Source organism: Sapajus apella, unplaced genomic scaffold (assembly GCF_009761245.1).
Source record: "Sapajus apella isolate SASKATOON/1434 unplaced genomic scaffold, GSC_monkey_1.0 scaffold37, whole genome shotgun sequence".
In the NCBI taxonomy this organism is placed as follows: Eukaryota; Metazoa; Chordata; class Mammalia; order Primates; family Cebidae; genus Sapajus; species Sapajus apella.
The window spans coordinates 12,816,081-12,841,227 of NW_022436977.1; the positions used below are offsets into that span (position 1 = coordinate 12,816,081).

The 25,147-nt window shown below is 36.8% G+C and overlaps 1 protein-coding gene across 8 annotated transcripts in view; it reads left to right on the forward strand.

The window, feature by feature from the left end:
* FAM214A (family with sequence similarity 214 member A) overlaps positions 1 to 24,142 on the forward strand; it is a 124,178-nt gene extending 100,036 nt beyond the window's left edge. For 7 of the 8 annotated variants that reach the window (XM_032297414.1, XM_032297415.1, XM_032297412.1 and 4 more), the window contains exons 8-13: positions 441 to 520; positions 1,371 to 1,479; positions 10,541 to 10,699; positions 17,684 to 17,752; positions 19,981 to 20,180; positions 23,154 to 24,142. In XM_032297414.1, coding sequence (XP_032153305.1) covers positions 441 to 520; positions 1,371 to 1,479; positions 10,541 to 10,699; positions 17,684 to 17,752; positions 19,981 to 20,180; positions 23,154 to 23,307 — 771 coding nt within the window. In that variant the 3' untranslated portion in view covers positions 23,308 to 24,142. Of the gene's footprint in view, positions 1 to 440; positions 521 to 1,370; positions 1,480 to 10,540; positions 10,700 to 17,683; positions 17,848 to 19,980; positions 20,181 to 23,153 lie in introns of all 8 variants that reach the window. The other variant, XR_004274859.1, reaches the window with a different exon arrangement.
* The last annotated feature ends 1,005 nt before the right edge of the window (positions 24,143 to 25,147 follow it).

Sequence of the window (25,147 nt, forward strand, 5' to 3'; positions counted from 1 at the left end):
TGGAATGGGCAAAAGATGGGCTGTGCTGGCGAGACCTCAGGCTTTTGTCTCTAATTTGTTGGGTTTTTTTCCTCTTCATTTTAAAGTTGGAAGTATCCCCCCACCAAAAAAAAATAATAGAGAAGTATATAAAAAAGCCAAATTCTATTTATATTATATATTGGAATTCTATGCAGGATTTGGTTTTGGAAAAAACTGGTTCTCCTTCTTATAACAATCAAAACCTAGTAAAAGTACTTTTATTAATCATCTGTTTTTTCAACACTACTTAATAAAAGAAGAAATAAGAACAATATGTAATGAACAGCATGATTTTAAATAAGCTATTATAGAAGTTGTAGTATTTCAAAGATATGCCTAACTTTCATTTGAAAAGTATGTTATCAATTCAAGAAAAAATTAATTTTTTTTCATATCGCAAATGATCGTTTTGACCTTAGGTTCCTCAAAGAAAAACACAATCTGGTTGCTTTGATCTGGATTCTTCATTACTGCATCTGAAAAGCTTCTCATCTAGAAGGTATTTATCCCAAAATTCATTTGTGTGTATCAAACAATTTCACAAAATTCTGGTCTTTAATAATAAATAATGTTGATTCTAAAAATCAGAATTGTAACAGGAATCTTATTTACAGTATGATACCATGTACACACAGTTATTAAGGGTGGAAGAAATTAAGTCAATGAGTAGCAGCTATATAGTGGTCATCATAAACTCTTACATTGGTTTTAACATTTAAGTGGTTTTATATATTTCTAGTCATTAACCTCTGCTACCTGTTACTCTTTCCGGGGGAAAAAACAACCTTGGCCGTTTTTTTCCATGTTGGCAAATAATACTCTGATTATTTTCTTTAGTCACACAATTTTGCCCTTGTATTCTCATTCTTAACTGAAAATAAGATTGATATAGAAGTCTGCATTATTATTTATTTCCAGTAGATGCCACTATCTCATATGTTCTAAATTCCACCCTGAAACCTTTTAGGATGTGTGTATGTGTGTTTATAAAATATTGTAACAAGGATAATAAAATCTGATTGGGAATTTTAAACTTGAAATTTTATATTTTCAAATTTGGTAACATTAGTTTTATTATGGTAGTTTGAGTAGAATTGTTCAGATTTTCCTAATTTTGTACCAAAGAAAATAATATTGTGGCTGCGCTTGGTGGCTTACACCTGTAATCCCAGCACTTTGGGAGGCTGAGGCAGGTGGATTGCCTGAAGCTAGGAGTTTGAGGCTGTAACGAGCTATGATGGCACCACTGCACTCCAGCCTGGGTGACAGAATAAGACCCTGACCCCCCACCAAAAAAAAAAAAAAGTATTGTGGCTAATGTGTTATTTTGCTGATTTTTTTTTTAATAGTCCTCGACCATGTTTAAACATTGAAGATGATCCAGATATTCATGAAAAACCATTTTTGAGTTCTAGTGCTCCACCTATAACAAGTCTTTGTCTCCTAGGAAATTTTGAGGTAATGTGCTTTGAAACTGTTTTTTAAATGGAAATTTCTTATCCTAGGTTCCAGGGTGTCATTTTATGTCTTTAACTTTGATCGTAAAAGGGAAAGAAAGGAATTGTCTTTTTTTCAAGTGTTGAAATTACCTTTTTATTTTATTTTCACAAGAAGGGAAGTCAGAGTTGTTGGCAGTGACATCTTAGAATTGGGTAGCAGATGGAAAATAGAAGACTGGTGAAATTAGGTTGGATTGAGGAATCTGTTACTTTAGCCAGGAGAATATATTTGTCGTCTTCTTACTTGATAAAATTGGGTCTAGGATCCAGGGAATATAATGGTGGACTATCAGCAGCCCCTTCATAATCAGGGAAGTCGATTTGCAAAACCAAATGGTTCTGTGCACTTTATTTGCAACTTCTTTGTAAATCTACAGCTATTCTAAAGCAACCAGATTTTTTTTAATTTAAATAAGATTTCTGATATGTTTATTCCCAATATTTCTACTTGGGGTCAAGTAGAAACCATGGGTTTCAGTTATCTGTAATTAGAAATGAGTTTAACCTTAATTGTGAACCTGTAAACAACATTTTTAAAGTGACTTTAACTGGTGAGTTTTTTGGGGGAAAATAATTAAAATTTTATATTTTTAAGATAAGTAGTTTTACAGGAGTTGTTTTTTAATATATTAACCATATGCTTTGTAACTATTTCACTAGTGAAGCTATCTTTCAAAGTTTTAGTGGAAAAGATGTTTCATGGTAAGTCTTTTCATGTCACTTTGAAGAAATCAGTTCAGAGATGTTAAGCTCTCTATTCCTCTTTGTCATCGAATTAAAATTGCATAGGCCATTGTGAGGGTCAGGTGCTCTGTAACCTTTGTACTACAAGACATTTTTTTTTTTTGGCTCCTTTTGAAGTATATACTACAAAAAAATTTATAAGTGAAAAAGAAAGCAGTCTGATTTGTGAAAACTTTAGAAAAAGGAATGTATTAAGGCTGTTTTTGCATTGCTGTAAGCAAATAACAGAGACTGGGTAATTTATACAGAAAAGAGGTTTAGCTGGCTCACAGTTCTGCAGGCTTTACATGAAGCATAGTGCGGGCATCCACTTCGGATGAGGCCTTCAGGAGCTTTTACTTATGGTGGTAGGCACAGGAGGAGCAGGCACATCCTATGGTGAAAGCAGGAGCAAGAGAGTTGGGGGGAGGTGCCATATGCTTTTAAACAACCAGATCTCATTAAGACCGTACTATTGGAAGGACAGAACAAGCCATTCATGAAGGATCCGCCTCTATGACACAAACACCTTCTACCAGGTCCCACCTTCAATGTTGGGGATTACATTACAACATGAGATTTGGAGGGGACAAACATATCCGTATCCAAACCATATCACAGAAGATAAAGATCAGTACACAGTTTTCAAAGGATTCTGTTTGTGCAGATATACATACATTTTTCAAGTGACTTAAGAAATAGAGATGTTCTGAGACTGTCTAACCCGTAGGTCTTATTTGTAATGAATTTAATGTTTTAAGTATATTACAGAAGGTATTTCCTCTGCTTAGTGAATTTGATATTCTGTGGCAATAAAAGACGGGGTTAGACTTGAATCACTAAAAAGACACATTAGATTTGTTTAATGAAACAGGACAAAGTCTTATCCCTGTAATGTTGGGGAAATCATGATCTTTAGACTTTATTTATGGGGCATTAATTAAAGTCTGGAAACACATGGGCACAGAATAATACCCAAATAGTCTAATAGCTAATAGTCACCTTTTCTTGCTACCATTTAGAGCAAACTTGTCCAGCTGTAAACTTTGTAAACTTTCTTAAAATGTTGTTAGATTTTTTTTTTTTTGCGATTTTTTTAAGCTCATCAGCTAGTGTTAATATCTATTTTTTTTTTTTTTTTTTTTTTTTAATATGAGGGAAGGGGGAAGGGTAGGGGGGGGCGAGGGGTGGGGTGGGGGAGGGCCACAAAGAAAGAAAGAGAAAGAGAAAGGGGGAGAGAGAACAGGAGTCATACTCTAGTGCCCAGGCTGGAATGCAATCTAAAAATAGGTATTAAAAACCTCCTTTATGCCAATAATTGTACTTAACAGCGGAGACAGGAAGGAATAAGGGAAAAAAATAACAAACAGCCAACCAATATTTCATTTAAATATGTGAAATGCTATGCAAATGCTGAAGAGTGATTTACTTCCATTTATGTGTTCACTTTCAAAATAGGTGTAATGTGATACTGAAAAAAATGTATGTTCTGTGGTCCTGGGGTGAAGAGTTCTATAAATATTCACTGAGTTTACTTGTTCCAGGTCTGAGTTCAAATCATAAATGTCCCTGTTAATTTTCTATCTCTTTGATCCGTCAAATATTAACAATGTGGTGTCAAAGTCTCCCACTATTATTGTGCGGGAGTCCAAGTCTCTTTATAAGTCATTAAGAACTTGTCTTATGTATATGGGTGCTCCTATATTGGGTGCATATATATTTATGATCATTGACTCCCGTTGTTACGTTGATCCTTTTACCATTATGTAATTAATGTCCTTCTTTGTTTCTTTAAGTCTTTGTTACTATTAAAGTCTATTTTGTCAAAGACGAAAGTTACAACTCCTGTTTTTTTTTTTTTGTTTCTGTTTTTGGTTTTTTCTCTCCATTTGATTGGTAAGTCTTCCTCCAACCTTTTGTTTTGAGTCTTTGTGTGTCCTTGCTTATGAGATGGATCTGGATACATCATGCCAATGGGTTTTGACTTTTTATTCAATTTACGTGTCTGTGTCTTTGATTGGGGCATTTAATCCATTTAAATTTAGGATTAATATTGATGTTTGTGAGTTTAATACTGTCACTTAATGCTAGCTGGCTATTTTGCACATTAGTTGATATAGATTCTTCATTATGAAGATACTCTTTACCTTTTGGTAAGTTTTTGGGATGACTGATACTGGTTGTTCCTTTCTGTGTGTAGTGCTGCTTTCAAAAGCTCTTGTAAAGCAGGCCTGGTGGTGATGAAATCTCTGAGTGCTTGCTTGTTCACAAAAAATTTTATTTTTTCTTCATTTATGAAGCTTAGTTTGGCTGGATATGAGATTCTGGGCTGAAAATTCTTTTCTTCGAGGATATTGAATATTGACCCCCACTCTCTTCTAGTTTGTAGGGTTTCTGCTGAGAGATCTGCTGTGAGTCTGATAGGCTTCCCTTTATGGGTAACCTAGCCTTTCTCACTAGCTGGCCTTAGAATTTCTCCTTTATTTCAACCCTGGTGAATCTAACGATTATGTGTCTTGGGGTTGCTCTTCTTGAGGTGTTCTCTATATTATCTGGAGTTGAGTATTGTCCTGCCTTACTAGGTTAGGAAAGTTTTCCTGAATAATATCCTGAAAAATATTTTCCAGCTTGGATTCATTCTCTTCATGACATTCAAGTACACCTATCAAACGTAAATTAGGTCTTTTCACATAGTCCCATATTTCTTGGAGACTTTGCTCATTCCTTTTTACTTTTTCTTCTGTAATCTTGTCTTCTTGTTTCATTTCATTAAGTTGGTCTTCGACCTCTGATATCCTTTCTTCTGCTTGATCAATTCGAGTGTTAAAACCTGTGCATACTTCGCGAAGTTCTCGTATTATTCAGTTCCATTAATTCACTTATATTCTTCTCTAAATTGTCTATTCTCATTATGATTTCATCGAACCTTTTTTCGAGGTTCTTAGTTTCTTTACATTGGGCTAGAACATGTTCTTTTAACTCACAGATGTTTCTTATTATCCACCTTCTGAAGCCCAATTCTGTTATTGGAACGCACTCATTCTCCATCAGGCCTTGTTCCCGTGTTGATAAGGAACTGTGATCCCCTGTAGAGGGAGAGGCATTCTGATTTTGAGTATTCTCAGCCTTTTTACGCTGGTTTCTTCCCATCATTGTAAATTTATCCACCTGTCATCTTTGTAATTACTGACTTTCAAATTAGGTCTCTGAGTGGACATCCAACTTGTTGATTCCCAGAACTAAAATCTGAGCAACCCACTGCGCCGGCTAAAACAGCGGCGTTAAGATTCTTGGTGCTTTTCTGCCCAAGAATCTCCGGTCTGGCTTCCCTCTTGAGTCCCTTTTTCAATCAGCTGAATGGGCAACTCTGCCTTCCCGGAGCTCCAGACATCGACCAAAAGGGGTCCCAGTCTCGTTTACTCTGCACCGAGAACCTCCGCCCTGGCCACAAGAGTTGTGCTGGCGACCCATGGGGCTCCTCCGCTGGGAATCTCCTTGGTCTGTGAGCAACAAAAATTCGTCTGAAAGTGTGGCATCCTCTCATTCTCTGCGCTTTCACTGGGAGCTACAATCCTGAGCTGCTAGTAATCAGCCATCTTGGATCTCTCTCTCTTTTTTTTTCTTTTTCTTTTTTTTTTTTTTATGACAGCGTCTTATTCTGTCACCCAGGCTTGAGTGCAATGGCACAACCTTGACTCACTGCAACTTCCACATCCCAAGTTCAAGTGATTCTCCTGCCTCAGCCTCCTGAGTAGCTGGAATTACAGGCTCATGCCACCACACCCAGCTAGTTTTGTATTTTTAGTAGAGGTGGGTTTCACCATGTTGGTTAGGCTAGTCTCCAACTCCTGACCTCAGGTGATCCACCTGCCTTGGCCTCCCAAAGTGCTGGGATTATAGGCATGAGTCACTGCGCCCAGCCAATGTTAGTATGTTTTACATGTGGCCAAGACAATTCATATTTTACATATCGCTCAAGACAGTTCTTCTTCTTCCAGTGTGGCCCAGGGAAGCCAAATGACTGGACACCCTGATTTAGAGTTCTCTACTGCAAAACCTTGTCGTCATCTGTTCAGTTCGTCTGTCCCGTGATTTTCTTCTGTCATTTCAGTCCAGCATAATACAACCATTGGAAATGAGTTATTTTTCCTCTATGAGGGAATCTTAGTGCTTTCTGTCACTATAAAATAGCTTATATCTTCTAGAATTTTATATAAATGTAGTCACACAGTATTTACTCCTAGGGAGGTGGCTTGGGGATTTATTTACCCAGTGTCACTGTTTTTAAGATAACCCATATTGTCCTGTATATCAAGAGTTCATTCCTTTTTATTGCTGTTGTATGGATATTCCACAGTTTGTTTATTCATTCACCTTTTTTTTTTTTTTTTTTTGAGACGGAGTTTCGCTCTTGTTACCCAGGCTGGAGTGCAATGGCGCCATCTCGGCTTACCACAACCTCCGCCTCCTGGGTTCAGGCAATTCTCCTGCCTCAGCCTCCTGAGTAGCTGGGATTGCAGGCACGTGCCACCATGCCCAGCTAATTTTTTGTATTTTTAGTAGAGATGGGGTTTCACCATGTTGACCAGGATGGTCTCGATCTCTTGACCTCGTGATCCACCTGCCTCAGCCTCCCAAAGTGCTGGGATTACAGGCGTGAGCCACCGTGCCTGGCTTTTCACCTTATTTTAGACTTGTGGGTTATCACCAGTTTGGGGTTATTAAAACTAAAGCTGCTATAAACATTTATGTATGAATTTTTATGTGGACACACATTTTCATTTCACTTGGGTAGCTACCCAGAATAGAACAGAATAGGTAATAGGATAGATGTATGTTTAACTGTTAAGAAACTGTCAAGCTGTTTTCCAAAGTGATTATACCATTTTTAACTTGCATCATCATTGAGAATTCTAGTTCTTCCACATCCTTGATATTGTTTGCAATGATCAGTCATTTTCATGTTAATTATTGTGGTTTTAATTTGTATTTCCCTGATGACTATTTATGTTAACCCTCTTTTCCTGCACTTACTTGCCATATAAACACGTTTGTTTTCCAAATATTTTTTCCAGGTGTGAAGTTTGACTGTACATTTTTATGACAGTGTCTTTACAAGAGTAAAAGATTTTAAATTTTTTGATTTCTAATTTATTAACATTTTCTTTAATGAATCTTACTTTTGATGTTGAATCTTAAAAAAAATTGCCTAGCCCAAGGCTTCTTTACACTAGTGCTGTTGATACTTGAGTTAGATAATTCTTCTGGAGGGCTCTTTGTGCATTGTAGGATTAAGAATCTCTGGCCTCTATCCACTTGATTCCAATAGTAATCCCCTGCCTAGTTCAAGCAACCAAAAATGTCTTCATATATTAGCATATATCATCTGGTTGAGAACCGCTGGCCCAACCCAAGATCACAAAGACTTTCTTTTGTTTTCTTCTAAAAGTTTGTTTTAGCTCATATGTTTAGACCTGTGATCTATTTTGAGTTAATTTTTGCATAATAGGAGGTGTGCAGTCCAGGTTCCCTTTTATGCATATGGGTGTTCAATTTCCTACTGTTGAAATTCAGGTAATGTGAGTCCTAACTTTATTGTTCTTTCTTATAATTGCTTAAACTAGCTCATTTGTTTTTTCATATTAATTTTTGAATCAACTTGTCTATTTCCACAAAATAGCGTACTGAGATTTTGTTTGGATTATATTAATACAGAACAATTTGAGGAAAATTGACATCTTAAAATTATGAAGTCTTTGAACCCATGAAATCTGTTTATTAGTATTCTTTTATTTCTTTCATCAGTATTTTATAGTTTTTAGTATGCGTATCTCAGACCTTTTTTTTTTTTTTTAATAGGGGTAGGGACTTTCTCTGCCACCCACACTGGAGTGTAGCTGCATGATCATACGTTATTGCAGCCTCGATCTCCCAGGCTGAAGCATTCATCCCACCTCGCCTCCCGAATAGCTAGGACTCCACACCGGTGCCACGACACCCAGCTAATTTTTTAAAAAAATTTGTAAAAATGGGGCCTTGCTATGTTTGCATAGGCTTTTCGTAAACTCCTGGCCTCAAGCAGTCCTCTCACCTCAGTCTCCCAAACTGCTGGGATTACAAGTGTGAGCCACTACTCCTGGCCCAGATTTTGGATATATTTTTGTAGATGTATACCTAATTATTTCATGTTTTCTATTGATATTGTAATTTAAACTTTAAAATTGTCAACTGTTCATTACTAGTATTTTTGAATGAATGTGTTTGTGTGTGTGTGTGTGTGTGTGTGTGTGTGTGTGTGTGTGTGTAGATAAAAATACATAAAAAATCACTAGTGATCTTGCTCAACTCACTTATTTCAGTAGATTTTTAAAAGTAATCCTTGGAATTTTTCTACATAGACAGTCTTGTCATCTATAAATAGGAATAGTTTTGGCTTTTTATTTGTATGTCTTTTTATTTTTTCTTGTCATACGGCACTGAGTAGGGCCTAGCATATATGCTTGTATATTAAATTTACAAAAAGCTAAATCTAAATCACCTCAGATAAAGTCAGCAAGTAATATTGGTCATTTGCCGTAATGCAGAAACATTTTTGTATGTGCCCCTCCTATGAAAATTTTTTGCATCTTCAGAATAGACCTCTAATTTAGGAAACATTTGTTGAGTACTTACTATGTGCTAGGAATACAAAGTTTAAATTATAAAGTTCCTGCCTTAGAGACATTTATAGTCTATTGGAGAAGGTGGGCACATAATTTACCCAGGCAAGTAAATAATTTATAAACTGAAGTAATTAGCAGTATAATAGAAGTTTCCTAGTACTTGTATATCTACTATCTTTGCTAAAGAGATGGGAAAAGCTTTACTGAGGAAATGTCATTCGAGCTTGGTCACAAAAGATGAGAAGAAATTTGCCAAGTAAATTTGTGCCAGAATCAGAGACTCTAGACAAAAGGAAGTGTATGTGCAAAGGCACGTGTGCAAATGTAAAAGAGCATGGCGATGTTGGAAAGGATCCACTGGAGCTGGAGCATGGGACTCTCTACATGTTGGGAGAGATGAAACAGGAGAGGCATGGTGGAGCTCAAGGGCTGTGGCAAGAATGTTGACCTCATCCTATAGACAGCAGGAAACAAAGTTTTTAAGTGGTGGGTGATACTATAAGGCTTTTTTAAAAAAAGAACTCTGGCAATAGTACAGGGGATACACTACAGATGGAAAGACTGATTAGAAGATGTAGTGTTTATTCAGAGGAGAGCTTATGAGGATCACCTAGATCACTAGGATAGTGGTGGTAGGGATAGAGATGAGGCCATGAGACCATGAGGTAAAATCAGTAGGATATGGATTGGATTAATTACAGGGCAAGAAGGAGCTATAGAAGGTTGATTGTGACCCACTTCTTTTGGCTTTATCTTTTTCATCAGGAGATCAGAATTACCGATATGTCACTATTTCTCATTTAGACTACATAAACTTTTAGAATCATGAAGCTTTGTAGCATTTCTTTTCAAAGAATTACTTAATCAAAGGAATGCTACTCACATTTTATGAGGTATACATATATGTATTGATATATATAAAATATATAATGTATATAAAATGAAACTTGTGAAAAGTTTTAAATGTTTGTCATGACTGGGAGGATAACCACTAAGTTGTTAAAAGTAGTTATCTCAGTGAGTGACCTTGGGGGAGGGATGGATAAGGAGCTTCTGTACTTTTAAGTTTTTTATAAATGCACATTTTTTATGTTTTAAATTAAACTAAATAAAACGTGTCACATACTCCCTTTTTAAAAGAAGTAATTATTTCTCAGTTAAAATTATAAGTTCTTGACTTCATCTTTTGATGGAACTTCCATGTATAACCTGTTAGGCTTTCAAGTGTTTCTCTGTGCCTAGCACCATGAATAGGCACTGTGAGGGATAAATACCTGCTCTGGAAGAGCATATTTTTAGATTTGCAAATATAAAAACAACATAGTAAACAATTAGGCCTAACTGATGCTGAAGTTGCAGGAGAGTTGAGTGTAAGCTGGAATAGTGAGGGAAGACCAAACTTATGTAGGATGGTAGAAGACTGATGGGAGATGGAGTTAACGTCAAGTCAGACGAAAAGCAGAAATAAGGACATGACAATAGTAACAGCCACTGTTCTAGTACCAGAAAGCATAGTAATATATTTCTTTTAATCACTTCTCTGCCTTTTGACTAAGTGTATATTTCTTTAAATAGAAAAAAAAATCAATGTGTTAGCTTTTTAAATTGAGTTTTAAAAATTATTTTGTCTTCCAGGAATCTGTCTTGAACTATCGTTTAGATCCTCTCGGCATTGTTGATGGCTTTACTGCCGAGGTAGGGGCAAGTGGTGTTTTCTGCACCACGCATTTGACTCTTCCAGTTGAAGTGTCATTCTACAGTGTTTCAGATGATAATGCTCCTTCTCCTTATATGGCAAGTATTTTTTCTATTGTGTGTTTTCCTGACAAATCAACCAACTTAGTGACAAATTTATTTAAGTGTTTTGGTGTAATACTTGAAAACATAAATCATTTCCTAAGAGAAAACCGAAAGCTGAATACAAACTAATATGCCAAAATATTACCTCACAACTTCTTTCTAAGCTAGTTCACACAACAGATAACCTCTTTTGCATTTAAGAATGGTACTAAAAATTTACTTGTTTCTCTTTGTCTTGAAAAAGTGATAAAAATTGATTAGTGACACTGTAATTCCATCTTGCTGAGTTCACACACATTCTCAAATGCTTACTGTACCCTCCAGTCCTACAAGGGTTTGGTGACCTAAGATTTCTGTACAGCCATTTCACTCCCTTTTCCCCTGTTTGGTTCGGTTTGTCTTTGAGCCTATTCTTTTCTAATCCTAGGGTTCTTTGTTTGTTTGACAGGATCTCTGTTGCCTAGGCTGAGTGCAGTGGTGTAGTCATAGCTCACTGCAGCCTCAAACTTCTAGCCTCAAGCCATCCTCCTGCCTCAGAGCTCCTAAGTAGCTGTGCCTACAGATAGGCGCCACCATGCCTAGCTAATTTTTATCTTTAGTAGAGGCATGGCCTCTCTATGTTGCCCAGGCTGGTCTTGAACTCCTGTCCTCAAACAGAGCTCCCACTTTGACCTTCCAAGTGTTGGGATTAGAGGCATGAGCCACCACAACTGGTCTAATCCTAGAGTTCTTTAGGATACTAGCTACTTCAGACTCATGCTAATGTCTTAGTGGAGAGTGAGATAACTAAGAGGAGTTAGAGCAAGCTTGTCCGGCCTGCGGCCCGCATGCAGCCCAGAAGGGCTTTGAGTGTAACCCAAGACAAACTCCTAAACATTCTTAAAACATTACGAGATATTTTTTTGATTTTTTTTTCTTTTTTTTATTTTTACCTCATCAGATATTGCTAGTGTTAGTATATTTTATGTGTGGCCTAAGACAGTCCTTCTTCTGCCAACGTGGCCCAGGGAAGCCAAAAGATTAGACACCTCTGAGATAGATTGTAGTGTTGAGCCTTAAGATCAATCTTAAGATGTCACCTTTCCCATTTTTTTATTCCAATAGCTTGTGGATAATATTAGTCTTCATTTGTACAATGATAATGAGTACTGGAATATGACTAGTATCAGCCCTCTTCCAAAAGACAAAGAGGGATAAGTAGCTAGCCATGCAGCTCTGTAAAAAGTTTACAGAGATGGTTTTAAATATGGAGTCATATCTGGATTTTCATGTTAGGTGTTAGTTTTGAGAAATGTAGATTACAGGCACTGAACTTTACAGCCTAGCCTTGCTGCTTGAATTTTCTAACTTACCAGCTGGCCCAACTGCTTCCTCTCCTAACACCCCTCTCCCCAACCTTCTAGGTTTTCAAGGACATTCGCAACAGTGACTTGTGTTATTAATAAAAGCTGTAAAAAGGGGTGTCTACATACATCTACATAATTGAGAAACAACAGAGATGAAAGGAAGCTACTTGTTAGGAACCTGTATATGGCCTACTCATTATTGGCCCAGTTTGCTCAAGGAAGGTTTACCCCATTCTAAGAGTAAAGCTTTTAGTCAAGACCTTGTCAGTGTTTCACGTTTTGATAGAAAAAGCATAGTGGTGTCTGCTCATTTATTCAAAGTTTTCTTTTCCAAACAATGTTCACATCTGTGGGTCATAAGTATGAAGATGTCCAGCATAGGTTATTATCAAAAGCAGAGGCCCCCCACTTCACAAACCTGCCCAGTTATTACATATGCTGTCTGTTCATTGACCATAAAGATGTACCCACTTTTCCAGAGTTATTTTGAAAAAATAACTGCTAATTTTGAACAATTAATAAAATGGAAACTACCACTGAGATAATTTTAATACAAGAATAAATGCATATCATACTCGAATGCTTGCAATATGAGAATATAGCAACAGCCTGTTTTGCCTTACCAGGACATCAAGAATCTCATCAGTTTCACACCTTTTATTGGCACACAATAATAGAGGATGGAAAGATAAGGTCTAAACTGTGAACTGGCTGGATACAGTGGCTCAATCACACCTGTAATCCCAGCACTTTGGGAGGCTGAGGCGGGTGGATCACCTGAGGCCAGGAGTTCAAAACTATCCTGGCCAACATGGTGAAACTCCATCTTTACTAATAATACAAAAAAATTAGCCGGGTATGATGGCACACACCTGTAATCCCAGCTACTCAGGAGGCTAAGGCAGGAGAATCGCTTGAACCTTGGGAGATGGTGGTTGCAGTGAGATGAGATCACGCCATTGCACTCCAGCCTTGGCAACAAGAGTGAAACTCCATTTCAACATAAATAAATAAAATAAAATACTGTGATCTGTCATTAGTGAACAGAGTCCCTGTTGGCCATTAGGTTGGCTTGGAAACAAGATGAAAGGGGTAAACTGGCCGAAAATCGCTCATATAAATACCTTTGATGGAAATTAATGAGCAAGAGGTAATTTGAACTATACTTTTAAAAAGCAAAACAAGGCCGGGCGTGGTGGCTCACGCCTGTAATCCCAGCAGTCTGGGAGGCCGAGGTGGGCGGATCACGAGGTGAAGAGATTGAGACCATCCTGGCCAACATGGTGAAACCTCGTCTCTACTAAAAATACAAAAATTAGCTGGGCATGGTGACGTGCACCTGTAGTCCCAGCTACTCGGGAGGCTGAGGCAGGAGAATTGCTTGAACCTGGGAGGTGGAGGTTGCAGTGAGCTGAGATCGTGCCACTGCACTCCAGCCTGGCAACAGAGCGAGACCCTGTCTCAAAAAAAAAAAAAAAAAAGCGCCGGGCACGGTGGCTCAAGCCTGTAATCCCAGCACTGTGGGAGGCCGAGGCGGGTGGATCACGAGGTCAAGAGATCGAGACCATCCTGGTCAACATGGTGAAACCCCGTCTCTACTAAAAATACAAAAAATTAGCTGGGCATGGTGGCGCGTGCCTGTAATCCCAGCTACTCAGGAGGCTGAGGCAGGAGAATTGCCTGAACCCAGGAGACGGAGGTTGCGGTGAGCCGAGATCGCGCCATTGCACCTCTAGCCTGGGTAACAAGAGCGAAACTCCGTCTCAAAAAAAAAGCAAAACAACATTAATCTTTCACCTTAGTTGATACCTAAAAAATGAAGGATTGGGAGATAAAAGATTTCGTCACTCCAAAAAGTACTAGGGACATACACACAGATGATCGCATATTGTTGAATAGATACTGGCAAGGGTGTAAATTAGGTTACTGAGTTTAATCTATACTTTTGAGAATCTCTGACTTTCATTTTTCTGATAACATTCTTCAACAAACTATCCCTTTTATGTTTTTCCTACGAAAATATTATTTTCATAGAAAACTTAGAAAAATAGTCTATATTTTTCTATAAAAAGTTTACTTAGGAATGCATTGTTTTTGCAACTGACCCAATCCCAATCTTAGACCACAGATCTTTCCTGCTTTGAATTAATTTTGTTCCTCAGGGAATAGCCTCTATATTTTTATAGTTGAGTCTGTTTTCAAACAACTGATTATGTTTTGATAAGATTATACATACCACAGGCCAGCAGGGGGAAGACACAAAACTCCCATTTGTTACTTTTATAATAACCTCATTACTGTAATAGTAATTTGGGGACCTCTTATCACAGATTATACAAATGACTCACAAGGGGAAAATTATAGCACAGAAAATCCTATCTTTGTGGTATAGAGGTGACATAGGACTTCCCATTAAATAATTTCTTAAAGATTAACTCAAAGCTATATAATGTCATTCTCCAGTTGGAGTCAGTGGTAAAAATGTTCTCCACGTGTTATATGACAACACTTAACTGTTTAGAAACTGTTGCACTGTGAAACCAGGCAGAAATGTCTAAGGCAGTTGTGCCAGTAGCAAATTTATAGTATGACTTGCATTATAATATTATCAGAGCCATATACGATTTCCTTTCATTTGTAATTAACCAGATCAAGATGTATTTCAGTTTTTCACTTCTTTTTGCATATTGTTTATTACATAATAATTTGAGGAGTTTTTATATAAGATTTTGACCATATTTATTTTAACCCTACTATTCCATTTTAAAATCCCAGAAGAAAGGCCGGGCTCAGTGGCTCATGCCTGTAATCCCAGCACTTTGGGAGGCCGAGGTGGGCGGATCACTTGAGGTCAGGAGTTTGAGACCAACCTGGCCAACATGGTGAAACCTCATCTCTACTAAAAGTACAAAAATTAGCTGGGCGTGGTGGTGGGTGCCTGTAATCTCAGCTACTCAGGAGGCTGAGGCATGAGAATTGCTTGAACCCAGGAGGCAGAGGCTACACTGAGCTGAGATCGTGCTGCTGCACTCTAGTCTGTACGACAGAGCAAGGCTTCATCTCAAAAAAAAAAAAAAAAAAATACAAATGCCAGAAGAAAATGTGTTTTTTGTGTTAAACATGGTAACTTTTTGTAGGTATAAATATTAATATGCTGATCAATTAAAATGATTAAATTATTACAATAATGATGAATAATAAAATTCCAAATAATTTCCCCGTCCCTTTCTAAAATTCCTAACTTGCCAATGCTCCTAGTCCTAACATTGCTTAGAAATTGTTTTAAATTTTTGCCTTAAATTTTTATTTTAAAAAACTACTTTTTTAAATAAATCGATTTACTTACTGTTATTGTGTCCAAAAAACTATTGTAATTGAATGTATTAAAGGAAACAAGTATAAACTTAGTAGTTGTCTTACCAGCTTTACTGTATGTGTTTGGTGGGGAGGCAGATGGCTGGCAAGGAAGAACGTAATTTATTACATGTAGTTATGTGATTTTAAAGAGAGCTATTATTTAGGTATATTTTACTTTTTCTTTCTGAAACTAGGAGGAAGACAGGTATAATATACCATACCTTTTTCATGTAGGCTAAATAGCTACACTCTGCTCATGAAGAGTGGTATGCAGAGTACTCCATTAGGCATGTAGAGCAGGTTGTAAGAGATAAATCGTTAAAGTTTTGTTGTTGTTTTGGTTAGGGTTGCAGTTTGTTGATGTGCTTTTTTCATGTTTTAAATAACCATGTGACAAATCTGATTTCTCATGAGAACCACATATGTCTTTTCAGTGCCTATTTCCATGAACATTTCCCAACCTTAATGTGTTAATTTAATAAGCCACTGTCAAGTGTTGTTCGCTTGAAGTTGAGGAATTCATATGTCAGAATGTGGCTTTCCCTTTTGCCTTTATCCACTCCTTTTTATTTCCTAACCGTGGTCCAACTTCCAAACCCAACAGAGAGATGTCACCTGAGAGAACAGTCCTGTTTTATATTTGGTTTTACACAAGCTTGGCATGTATAATGTATAATAATGGAATCTTGAAATGTAAAACATACTGTTCTCCTTAACTACTGTAACTACTTGAAAGATAAGTATTAGCCCAGTTAAAATAAATGAATCAGCATTCATTTTTTAAAGCTGTTTAAGAATTAAGTACCACAGACTGGGCACGGTGGCTCACACCTGTAATCCCAGCAGTTTGGGAGGCCAAGGCAGGTAGATGACCTGAGGTCAGTAGTTTGAGACCAGCCTGGCCAACATGGCGAAACTCCATCTCTACCAAAAATACAAAAATTAGCTGGGCGTGGTTGTGCACGCCTGTAGTCCCAGCTACTTGGGGGGGCTGAGACAGAATAATTGCTTAAACCTGGAAGCCAGAGGTTGCAGTGAACCGAGATTGCACCACTGCACTCCAGCTTGGATGACAGAATGAGACTCCATCTCAACAATTACTACCTTTAGCTATCTGGTCATCTTGGTTATTGAGAAACTATCGCACATTCAGTTTGAACTTACCTTGTTTTAACTTAGACGCTTTTTCCCTATTGTCTGGATTTTTGCAGTAATGAGAGCATAATGAGAAAAACTACTTCATGTACTAGAGAAGTGATTGCCCAACTTTAATGTAAATTGATATCATGTGGAGAATCTTTTTAAAATGTGTATTTGACTTGGTAGGTCTGGGAAGAAGCAAGACATTTCTCATTTCTAAGGAGTTCATAAGTGGTGCTGATGATGCTCGTCTAAGGATCATTCCTTGAGCAGCAGACTAACTGGAGGACTCCTAATATCCTCCTTTAGACATCTTTAATGAAATGACCTTAATTTAGCTTTAACCTTGACTCAAATCAGCCCTCAAACCATTGTGTTCTGATTCAGAATCAATATTGATTCTGAGATTCCTTAATAAGTAAATGACCAAAGAAAAGCAAAATATCTTAATATCTGGATTAAGATACATGATATAAGGTTGTTTCTGAAGAAATATTTAACTTTATAAAAGTGAGATTTTATAGCTTTACTACAGAACGTTTCACAGCCTGAAAGTTGCTGATTTAACCTTCATTTTTCACTTTTTGTCTTAAAACATCTCTTATCCCATAAAGTAGCACCAGGCAGGAACTACAGACTTCCAAATTCCTTTTCTTTTTTCTGTCTTTATTCAGAAATCCAGGTATGTAACTTAACTCCCAGACTGAAGAATTGACTTTATTTTTGGCCAAGACTTATTTTCCTACACCTGTGAGTTTTTACAGGCCCAAAGACCCGTAAAATATTTGCTTCTTCATTTCTCCTCTCCCTCAAGATACATGGAAAGTGTCCTATTACCTTGCTTTATTTCCTTTGTAGTTAGGAACTTCTGACTTTTATTCCTGTATCTTAATAATAATTTCAAGTGTTGTGGCTATTTATGTTATATATTCTTTATAGCAACATCACCAGGAAGAACAGTAAAGTGTTTCTTTAAGGGTAGAAACATAGAATATGTTTATCTTAATTCAATTCTAATGTTTTTCCATAGAAATAAAATTCTGAAATTTTAGTAAATTACATGAGTTATTCTTATTTTAGTCTTTTATGCACATATGTATCAGTTTGTACTCAATTTGTCTTCTTTTATTTCAAGGGTGTGATAACTTTAGAGTCCCTTGGTAAAAGGGGTTATCGAGTACCTCCTTCAGGAACAATACAAGTGGTATGTGTTTTATAGCCTACAATTGCAATAATCATTCTCTCACATACATATAGAACTTAGCCCTTTCTCCTGCTACTGCTGCTGCAACAACTTTGGTAAGTAACAGTGGGGCTGCAGCTTTGTTTGGAGTTTCCCTGCTCTGCCCCAGGAATGACCATTTGGGGACCTCCATAAAAGGAAAGCATTAATAAGCTAATCAAGGTGAATACTTAAGAAAAATAGCATATGACAGTTTGCATAACTTCAATAGGGCTCTTTTCAGTGTATTTGGAACCTAATATTACTGGTGCCTTCTTTTTAATAAACCAGATTGAGATGAACCTATTTAAAAGGAGACCCCAAATATTAGTATTGCTTTGGCAGGAAAACTTGGAAACAAAATTATTTTATCTCTACTGTAATCATTTCTAAAATTATTTAATGAGATGACCACACAAAGGAGAAATGTAGTCTGACAGATACCAGGGCAGAGAAGGCATCATTCCTTTTGGTCTAGGCATTGATGTCCTTTTGGCTCAAGAGAGTCCTTCTCTCCCAGAACAGTCCTTTATCATCCCTGGGCCAGGGCTCTCAGAAGAATAATTTGATATGAAGGCCAGCTTGAAATTGAATTCACTCTAGGTCTCACCCAGCATAATTCTGCAAGCCCTCAAATCTGTTACAGAGTTTGCAGGCTGAGAATCTAGCCTAGGCTTGCTCCTCATACTCAAGATTTGGTCTAATCCAACAAGCCTTTTTATGACCTTTGACCTCAGTGTGTTCAGTACTTTGTCAGTTCACTTTTACTCATCATCATTGTTCCAATACTGCAAAGAGTCTGTATATTTGTTTCATATCACATGGGAATGAAACAAAACTATGCAATATATGTGTATATGTGTGTTGATATATACATATATATAGTAATTCATATTTATATAATTTTTGCTAAGGAAGAATTACCACAAGAATACCACAAGTATTTTATATCAAACTGATTTCTAGAACTAAAGGAGTGACAGTGATCTCTTGCCTTCGGCTGTATAGCTTATGAGAAAGTGTGGGTCAGTGGAAAGCTAGCTGTCAGTTGACATAATAATGAGGCATAAACCCAGAGGTAACACATTCACCTCTTGTTTGGAGACTGCCAACTTACTTATAAGTATGAAATTTGGGTATGTCTTCTATTCCATATACAGTTTAACTGTGAATAAAAATAAACTCCTGGCTTATGAGTTGTGGTTGTTGAATGTATTCACCTTAATCTTAAGACTCACTAGATTTCAAAAATTGGATTATGATATTGATATATTTCTCATTTTGATTCAGTGAATGATGTCCAGTGCCACGGATGAGCTTCTGAAAGCATGGGCACCAAGTTACCTATTGATGTGTTGGTAATTTGGTTAAAGTCAGATCAGCACCTTGGGGTTTTGTTTAAAAATTAATACTTTAAAAATAATAGTCCTTCAATTATTCATAACCAAGCAACAATTGAACTTAATTCAGTCTTCACCATGGATACATATTTTGATCTATAATGATATTGAAGATTTTTTTTAAAAAGCCTAGTGTTGCTGCAAATTTTGAAATGATTCTGTGTATGAGTAAATTAAGTATTAGCTCACTTTAGATCTAGTTAATACTGAGCTTTGTTTTGTAAACTTGGGGAAATGTCCAGAAAGGAAAAAGTCTCTTCTTTGAGCACCTATTTTAAATTGTATAATAATCATGTGTACCTAAGACATCAAACATGCTAATTTACTGAGCTTGTATTTTTATTTGAAATATTCTATTTGTTGGCTATTAAAATGTGAGAAAAAATTAAAACTCTATTTCGAGAAGTTTGAAGTTGCTACTCTTTAGCAAAGCTAATGTGTTTAAAATAATTGAACTGGGATATTTTAACCCAATAAAGATGTATTTTGCTTAAGCTAGTGGAATTATTCCTTAAAGTTACTCCTCTGAACAAGGAGTAAAATTTATATATATGGAATTTGTGACTAAAGATTTTGATTTGTTACAGGGCTTTATTTATTGTAAACAAAAATTCAAATTGAACCTTTTAAAAATATGAATATTATTTTAATAAACTTTTGAAATTGTGTTAATTATAGTCCCTGAAACGGAATTATATTCAGTGGTATTACCTTGTTGTTTAAAATCTTATTTGATTATTGGCACAATCATTCTGAGTCACATCAAAGAATCATTATTTTTAAAGAATAATTTCTACATTGTTTCTTCAGACCTTATTTAATCCTAATAAGACTGTGGTGAAGATGTTTGTTGTGATATATGATTTACGAGATATGCCAGCCAATCATCAGACATTCCTACGACAAAGAACTTTTTCTGTACCTGTTAAACAAGAAATGAAGAGAAGTGTTAATAAGGAGAACATCCGACACACAGAAGAACGGTTATTACGCTACCTCATACATCTGAGGTAATGCTTCAAATTAATATGAAAATGTTACTTTAGAACAACTCTAAAATTTTTAGTTGTTTTTTGTTTTTGTTGTTAACTGTGACTTTAACTAGGCCAGTGTCCCTTGGGACTTTGCTTAGCTTGGGAACTCTTGATGATGTGCCAAGATGCAGGAAGTACATGGCATACCTTCCTGTCGTTATTATTACTTGTTGAATTAGGAAGGTTTTCATTTATAGCTGTTTAATGTAAAATATTTTATGCCAAAACAAATGCTGTTTAAAAATGTAATATGAGGGCTGAGTGCCGTGGCTCACTTCTCTGATCCCAGCACTTTGGGAGGCCGAGGTGGGCGGATCACCTGAGGTCAGGAGTTTTAGACCAGCCTGGCCAACATGGTGAACCCTACCTCTACTAAAAATACACAAATTAGCTCATGGTGGTGGGCACCTGTAATCCTAGCCACTCAGGAGGCTAAGGCAGGAGAATCGCTTGAACCTGGGGGGTGGAGGTTGCAGTGAGCCAAGATCGTGCCGTTGCACTCCAGCCTGGGCGACAAGAGTGAGATAAAACAATAATATGAACCATATAGATCATTCTGTATTTTTCAATACCACATTTAAAAAGTAGTAAGTAGGTAAATTAATATATTTTATTTATTTTTATTTAGCCCAGCCTATCCAAATTTTATCATTTGAATATGTAACTGATATAAATATTACCAATGAGATATTTTATATCACTGACTCCTTGAAATAAAGTATGTACTTTATACTTATTTGAACTAGCTACATTTCAAATGCTCAATAGCCACATATGGCTAATGGCTACTGTGTTGGAAAGAGAAATTCTTAAACTTTATTCATTTCTTCAACTAATGTTTGTGGGCCAGGCATGCTTCTAGACACTAGCAAAACAGCAGTGACAAAATCTCTGCTCTCATAGAGCTTATACTCTAGTCCTTCTATTATAAATATCTTTCTGGCTAACTCTTACTACCCAACTCATAGTTTAAGGTTGTGAGAAGCCACTTGTTTGCTCTTGAGGTCAAAGTTGTCAGTATACTAGGGTAATGTTTTCAGTCCTGAACTCCTAGTTTAAGCTCCCAGGATCAATGAGCAAGTGATTGGTTAAAAGAGGGCTCAGTAGACTTTTGCCTATAACTCTGTTTCTGATAATTTTCTGGTCCCTTCCATAGAGAGTCCTCAGTCCTGTCAGTGACATTTATCTTAGTCTAACTCCTTATAATACGGAGTGTTATTCATCAGGAGGAATCACCTTTCATCTTGGGTTCAGGCAGAAGACTTCTTTAATCTCTTATTGCTGATGGTGACCACTTGCTATCTTTATTTATATATGCCTTGCAGTGGTGATCTGGAGTGAATAAGCAGTGAGCTGTACACTCAAATTCCATGCTTGAAAGTCAGTTAATTATTCTCCCCCAAAGCACTATTTAATTACTTCTTTCATCTTGGCCTTCTGCCTGTTGTTCTGTATTCAAAAGACATGTTCAGCCAGCACAATTTATTTAAACCAAACCTGATGTAAGCCTTATGGGAAATGTTACACAGATTGTGGGAATGAAAAATCTATGAAAAACAGAATTGGAAAACTTTTTTTAAAAGACATGGTATATCTGGGCACAGTGGCTCACACCAATAATTCCAGCACTTAGACAGGCTGAGGTGGACAGATCACCTGAAGTCAGGAGTTCAGAACAAGCCTGACCAACTTGTTGAAACCCATCTCCACTAAAAATACAAAAATTAGCTGAGCATGATGGTAAGCACTTGTAATCCCAGCTCCTCAGGAGGTCAAGGCAGGAGAATTGCTTGAACCTGGGAGGCAGAAGTTGTAGGGAGCCAAGATCGCGCTACTGCACTCCAGCCTGGGCAAGGGAGCATGACCCTGTCTCAAAAATAAATGAATGAACAAATGAATGAATTAATAAATAAATAACATGGTATGAAATAGCAGACTATAAGAATACCTCCCAGCCTAGAAGATTCAACCCTCTCTGGTTAAACTTGCATTTGACACCATTCTTCTTGAAGTTTAACAACCATAGCTATTTGTAACCAATACTGGCCAGAGTAAAAATCAGCCAGCTTAGCTTTTATAATCCCCACATAAGGTCAGGACACTTTAAAGAAACTTCTGTGTGGAATTGGTATACTTCCCAAAGAATCTTCTCCTTCAGATTGGGAAGGTGGAAAACTTCAGAGAGGAAGGAAGAGTGAGCCAGTCAGAGCCAGTCTGCTTTAACATATAGAACTGTAACCACCAGATCTTTCAGCTAGCTCAGGAGTAAAATCCACAAACCCAAAGAGGGAAAAACAGAGAAATTAGCACTACAGGATACATTCATCTGTTTGGTAGGTAAGTTAATGTGACTGAAGACTCCAAATCCCTGTACTGTATTACAGATATTAGCAGTGGATAGAAACAGTTTCATATATAGTTTTGATAGCCATTTTCATGTTACTGCTAACTTTTCTCTTGACTTTGATGGTGGCTGGGTTTTACTTAGCCTAGCCACTGTTTATTATAGCATTTTATCATCATCTACCCCATTTGTGTGAAATGGGTCAGTCTATGTAGGCAGAAAATGCTAGGGCTACAGAGCCCAAATGTAATATTACTGAGTAATGTGAACTGCCTCGTGAATCTGCAGACAAGGAAAGGTGCGTGTACTGTGGAGTCTGGGAGGAAAAGTAAGATTGTTTTTGACACTCATTTTATAGGAAGAAGCATCTCAGGCATTGTAAGAAGAAAAAGGAATATGAGGTATTTGGGGAATGGTAGGAGAGCAACATTTAAATAAAAGCATATGCTTTGGTCTTTACAAAGGTCTTAAATATCATGTGTAAGAGTTAGTGTTGACCTAATACTGTAGCAAGATTAGTTCTTCCTGCTTCAAATTTTAATTATTCTAGTTTGTTTTAAATACTCATTCTCTGAAATGTTTTATCTTTTTGTTTATTTGTTTAGGTTCCAGAGTTCTAAATCTGGAAAGATCTACCTCCATAGAGATGTACGGCTCCTGTTCTCTAGAAAGTCAATGGAGGTTGATAGCGGTGCTGCATATGAACTCAAATCTTACACTGAATCGCCAACAAACCCTCAGTTTTCACCAAGATGTTGATAAGGAGTGACTATATAAAGTATTTACTCAGTACCCAAGTTTGCAAGTAAAAATTAGCATAGAATGGAGTGTACCAAATTAACAATCAGGAGAGTAGGTCCTCTCCTGTTATCCTGGACCAGTTTTTATGAAAGGATTCCTGAAATGAAATCCATATTTTCCATGTAGACTGGAAAAACTTATGTCCTAATCCTTTTTGTACTGTCGAAACCACTTCATTGGACGTGTTGCAATAGCAAAATCCCCAGTTAGATTAGTGTTTACACATTTTATTTCTCAGTTATTTAATATTTAATGTTTTCCTTAATACTCAAGTGATGTTTGTCTCTAGTGTTCTAATGTAGCACAAATCCTGTGTAAAATCATACTATGTATTTTTGACATTAATGTTGAAATCTGAAATATATGCACAAGTCTTTAATTTTGTGTGATGTGTTTTAAGTGCTGTTCATTTAAGTTATTGAACATGAGAATGAAATATTGAGCTTCTTTAAAATTAACGCACTATGCAAGCATGTGTACTTTTTATATCTCTCAAGTTTAGTTTTTATAAAACCATATCCAGGTTGCTATATCACATAGTAGCCCTTTAACATACTGTATTAGCAGTGCAATGTGGATTAAGCTGCTTCACATTCCCTTTGCAAGTTCAGATCATCATGCCCATTCATAGCCAGGATTCCTTATCCCCAAAACAGTTCTATTTTTCCTTAATCACTACTATAGAGTCTTTACATTAAATTGCTGTCCTATGTTAGATAATTTTCTCAGATTGTTAAAAGAATATGTACTTTGGAAACATTAGTATTTATAATGTAAATATATGCAAAAAAAAAACCTAAGAAACGTGTATTTCGCTTTTATTTGTAGATGAGACATTTATGTGATTGAGTGAATTAGCCATTAGGCATTTTCATTCTAGCTCAACATCTCCAAAGAGGGAGGGGGAAGATATCTTGAGTCTTGTCCCAGTTTCTCACTCAGTGCTTCAGAAGTCTGTCTTCCAACACCCTTGGAAAGAACAGGGTGGTTTTTAGATGTTTGTGCTCAGACAATGGGCAACAGCAGATTAAGTAACAAGGCAAAAATACTAGAAATGCTGGTAGAAATCTATGACTGCTGGTTAAACATACCACTCAAGTAGGCCAGACCCAGGAGACCTGGGAATCTAGGACCTGGTAAGCAGTCTGGAATTGGGAGAGGGGAAAGTCTACTTTGGAACCCAGGCATTAGACAGACTACTTAAGACAATCTGTCCAGGTGATGAGCGTGTGGCTGCAGGCCAGCAGGCTGCGGAATGGCAAGCAGATACCTCTTATAAATTTATTTTAAAATACCAGTTTTAAAAGACTATTTATATTCCATAAAACTAAAAAAAAAAAAAAATTTGAGTGGTGCAATTTTATGAAGATAGTTGTCAATCTTTAGACTCCGTGGAAAACAGATGGGACAAGAACCCAAAGGTTTGCATTGTAGTCCCAGCTCTAATGGTATCTGATGGAACTGACTCCAGGAATCCCCTAATGTTTCCAGGTCTGTGTGATTGAGAAAATGTGGTGAGAGTATGATTCATGTGCCTTCACTTCTTAAATTCTGTCATCTTATCCTTGAAATAAGTCCCTAATTTCCTTACACAAATCTAGATATACATTTGGCAAAAGTCAATATTGATAATTTTATATAAAACTTGGAAAACATCAAAAACATTTTTATGATTTGTTTAACCTTTCCAGTAAAGTTTATCCCAAAAATAGGCCCATACTTGTGTTCAGGTGTCTTTTTGCAAGGATACCACACTGCAGTATTTGCAGAATTCTTCCTTGTACATGGTCCTCCAACC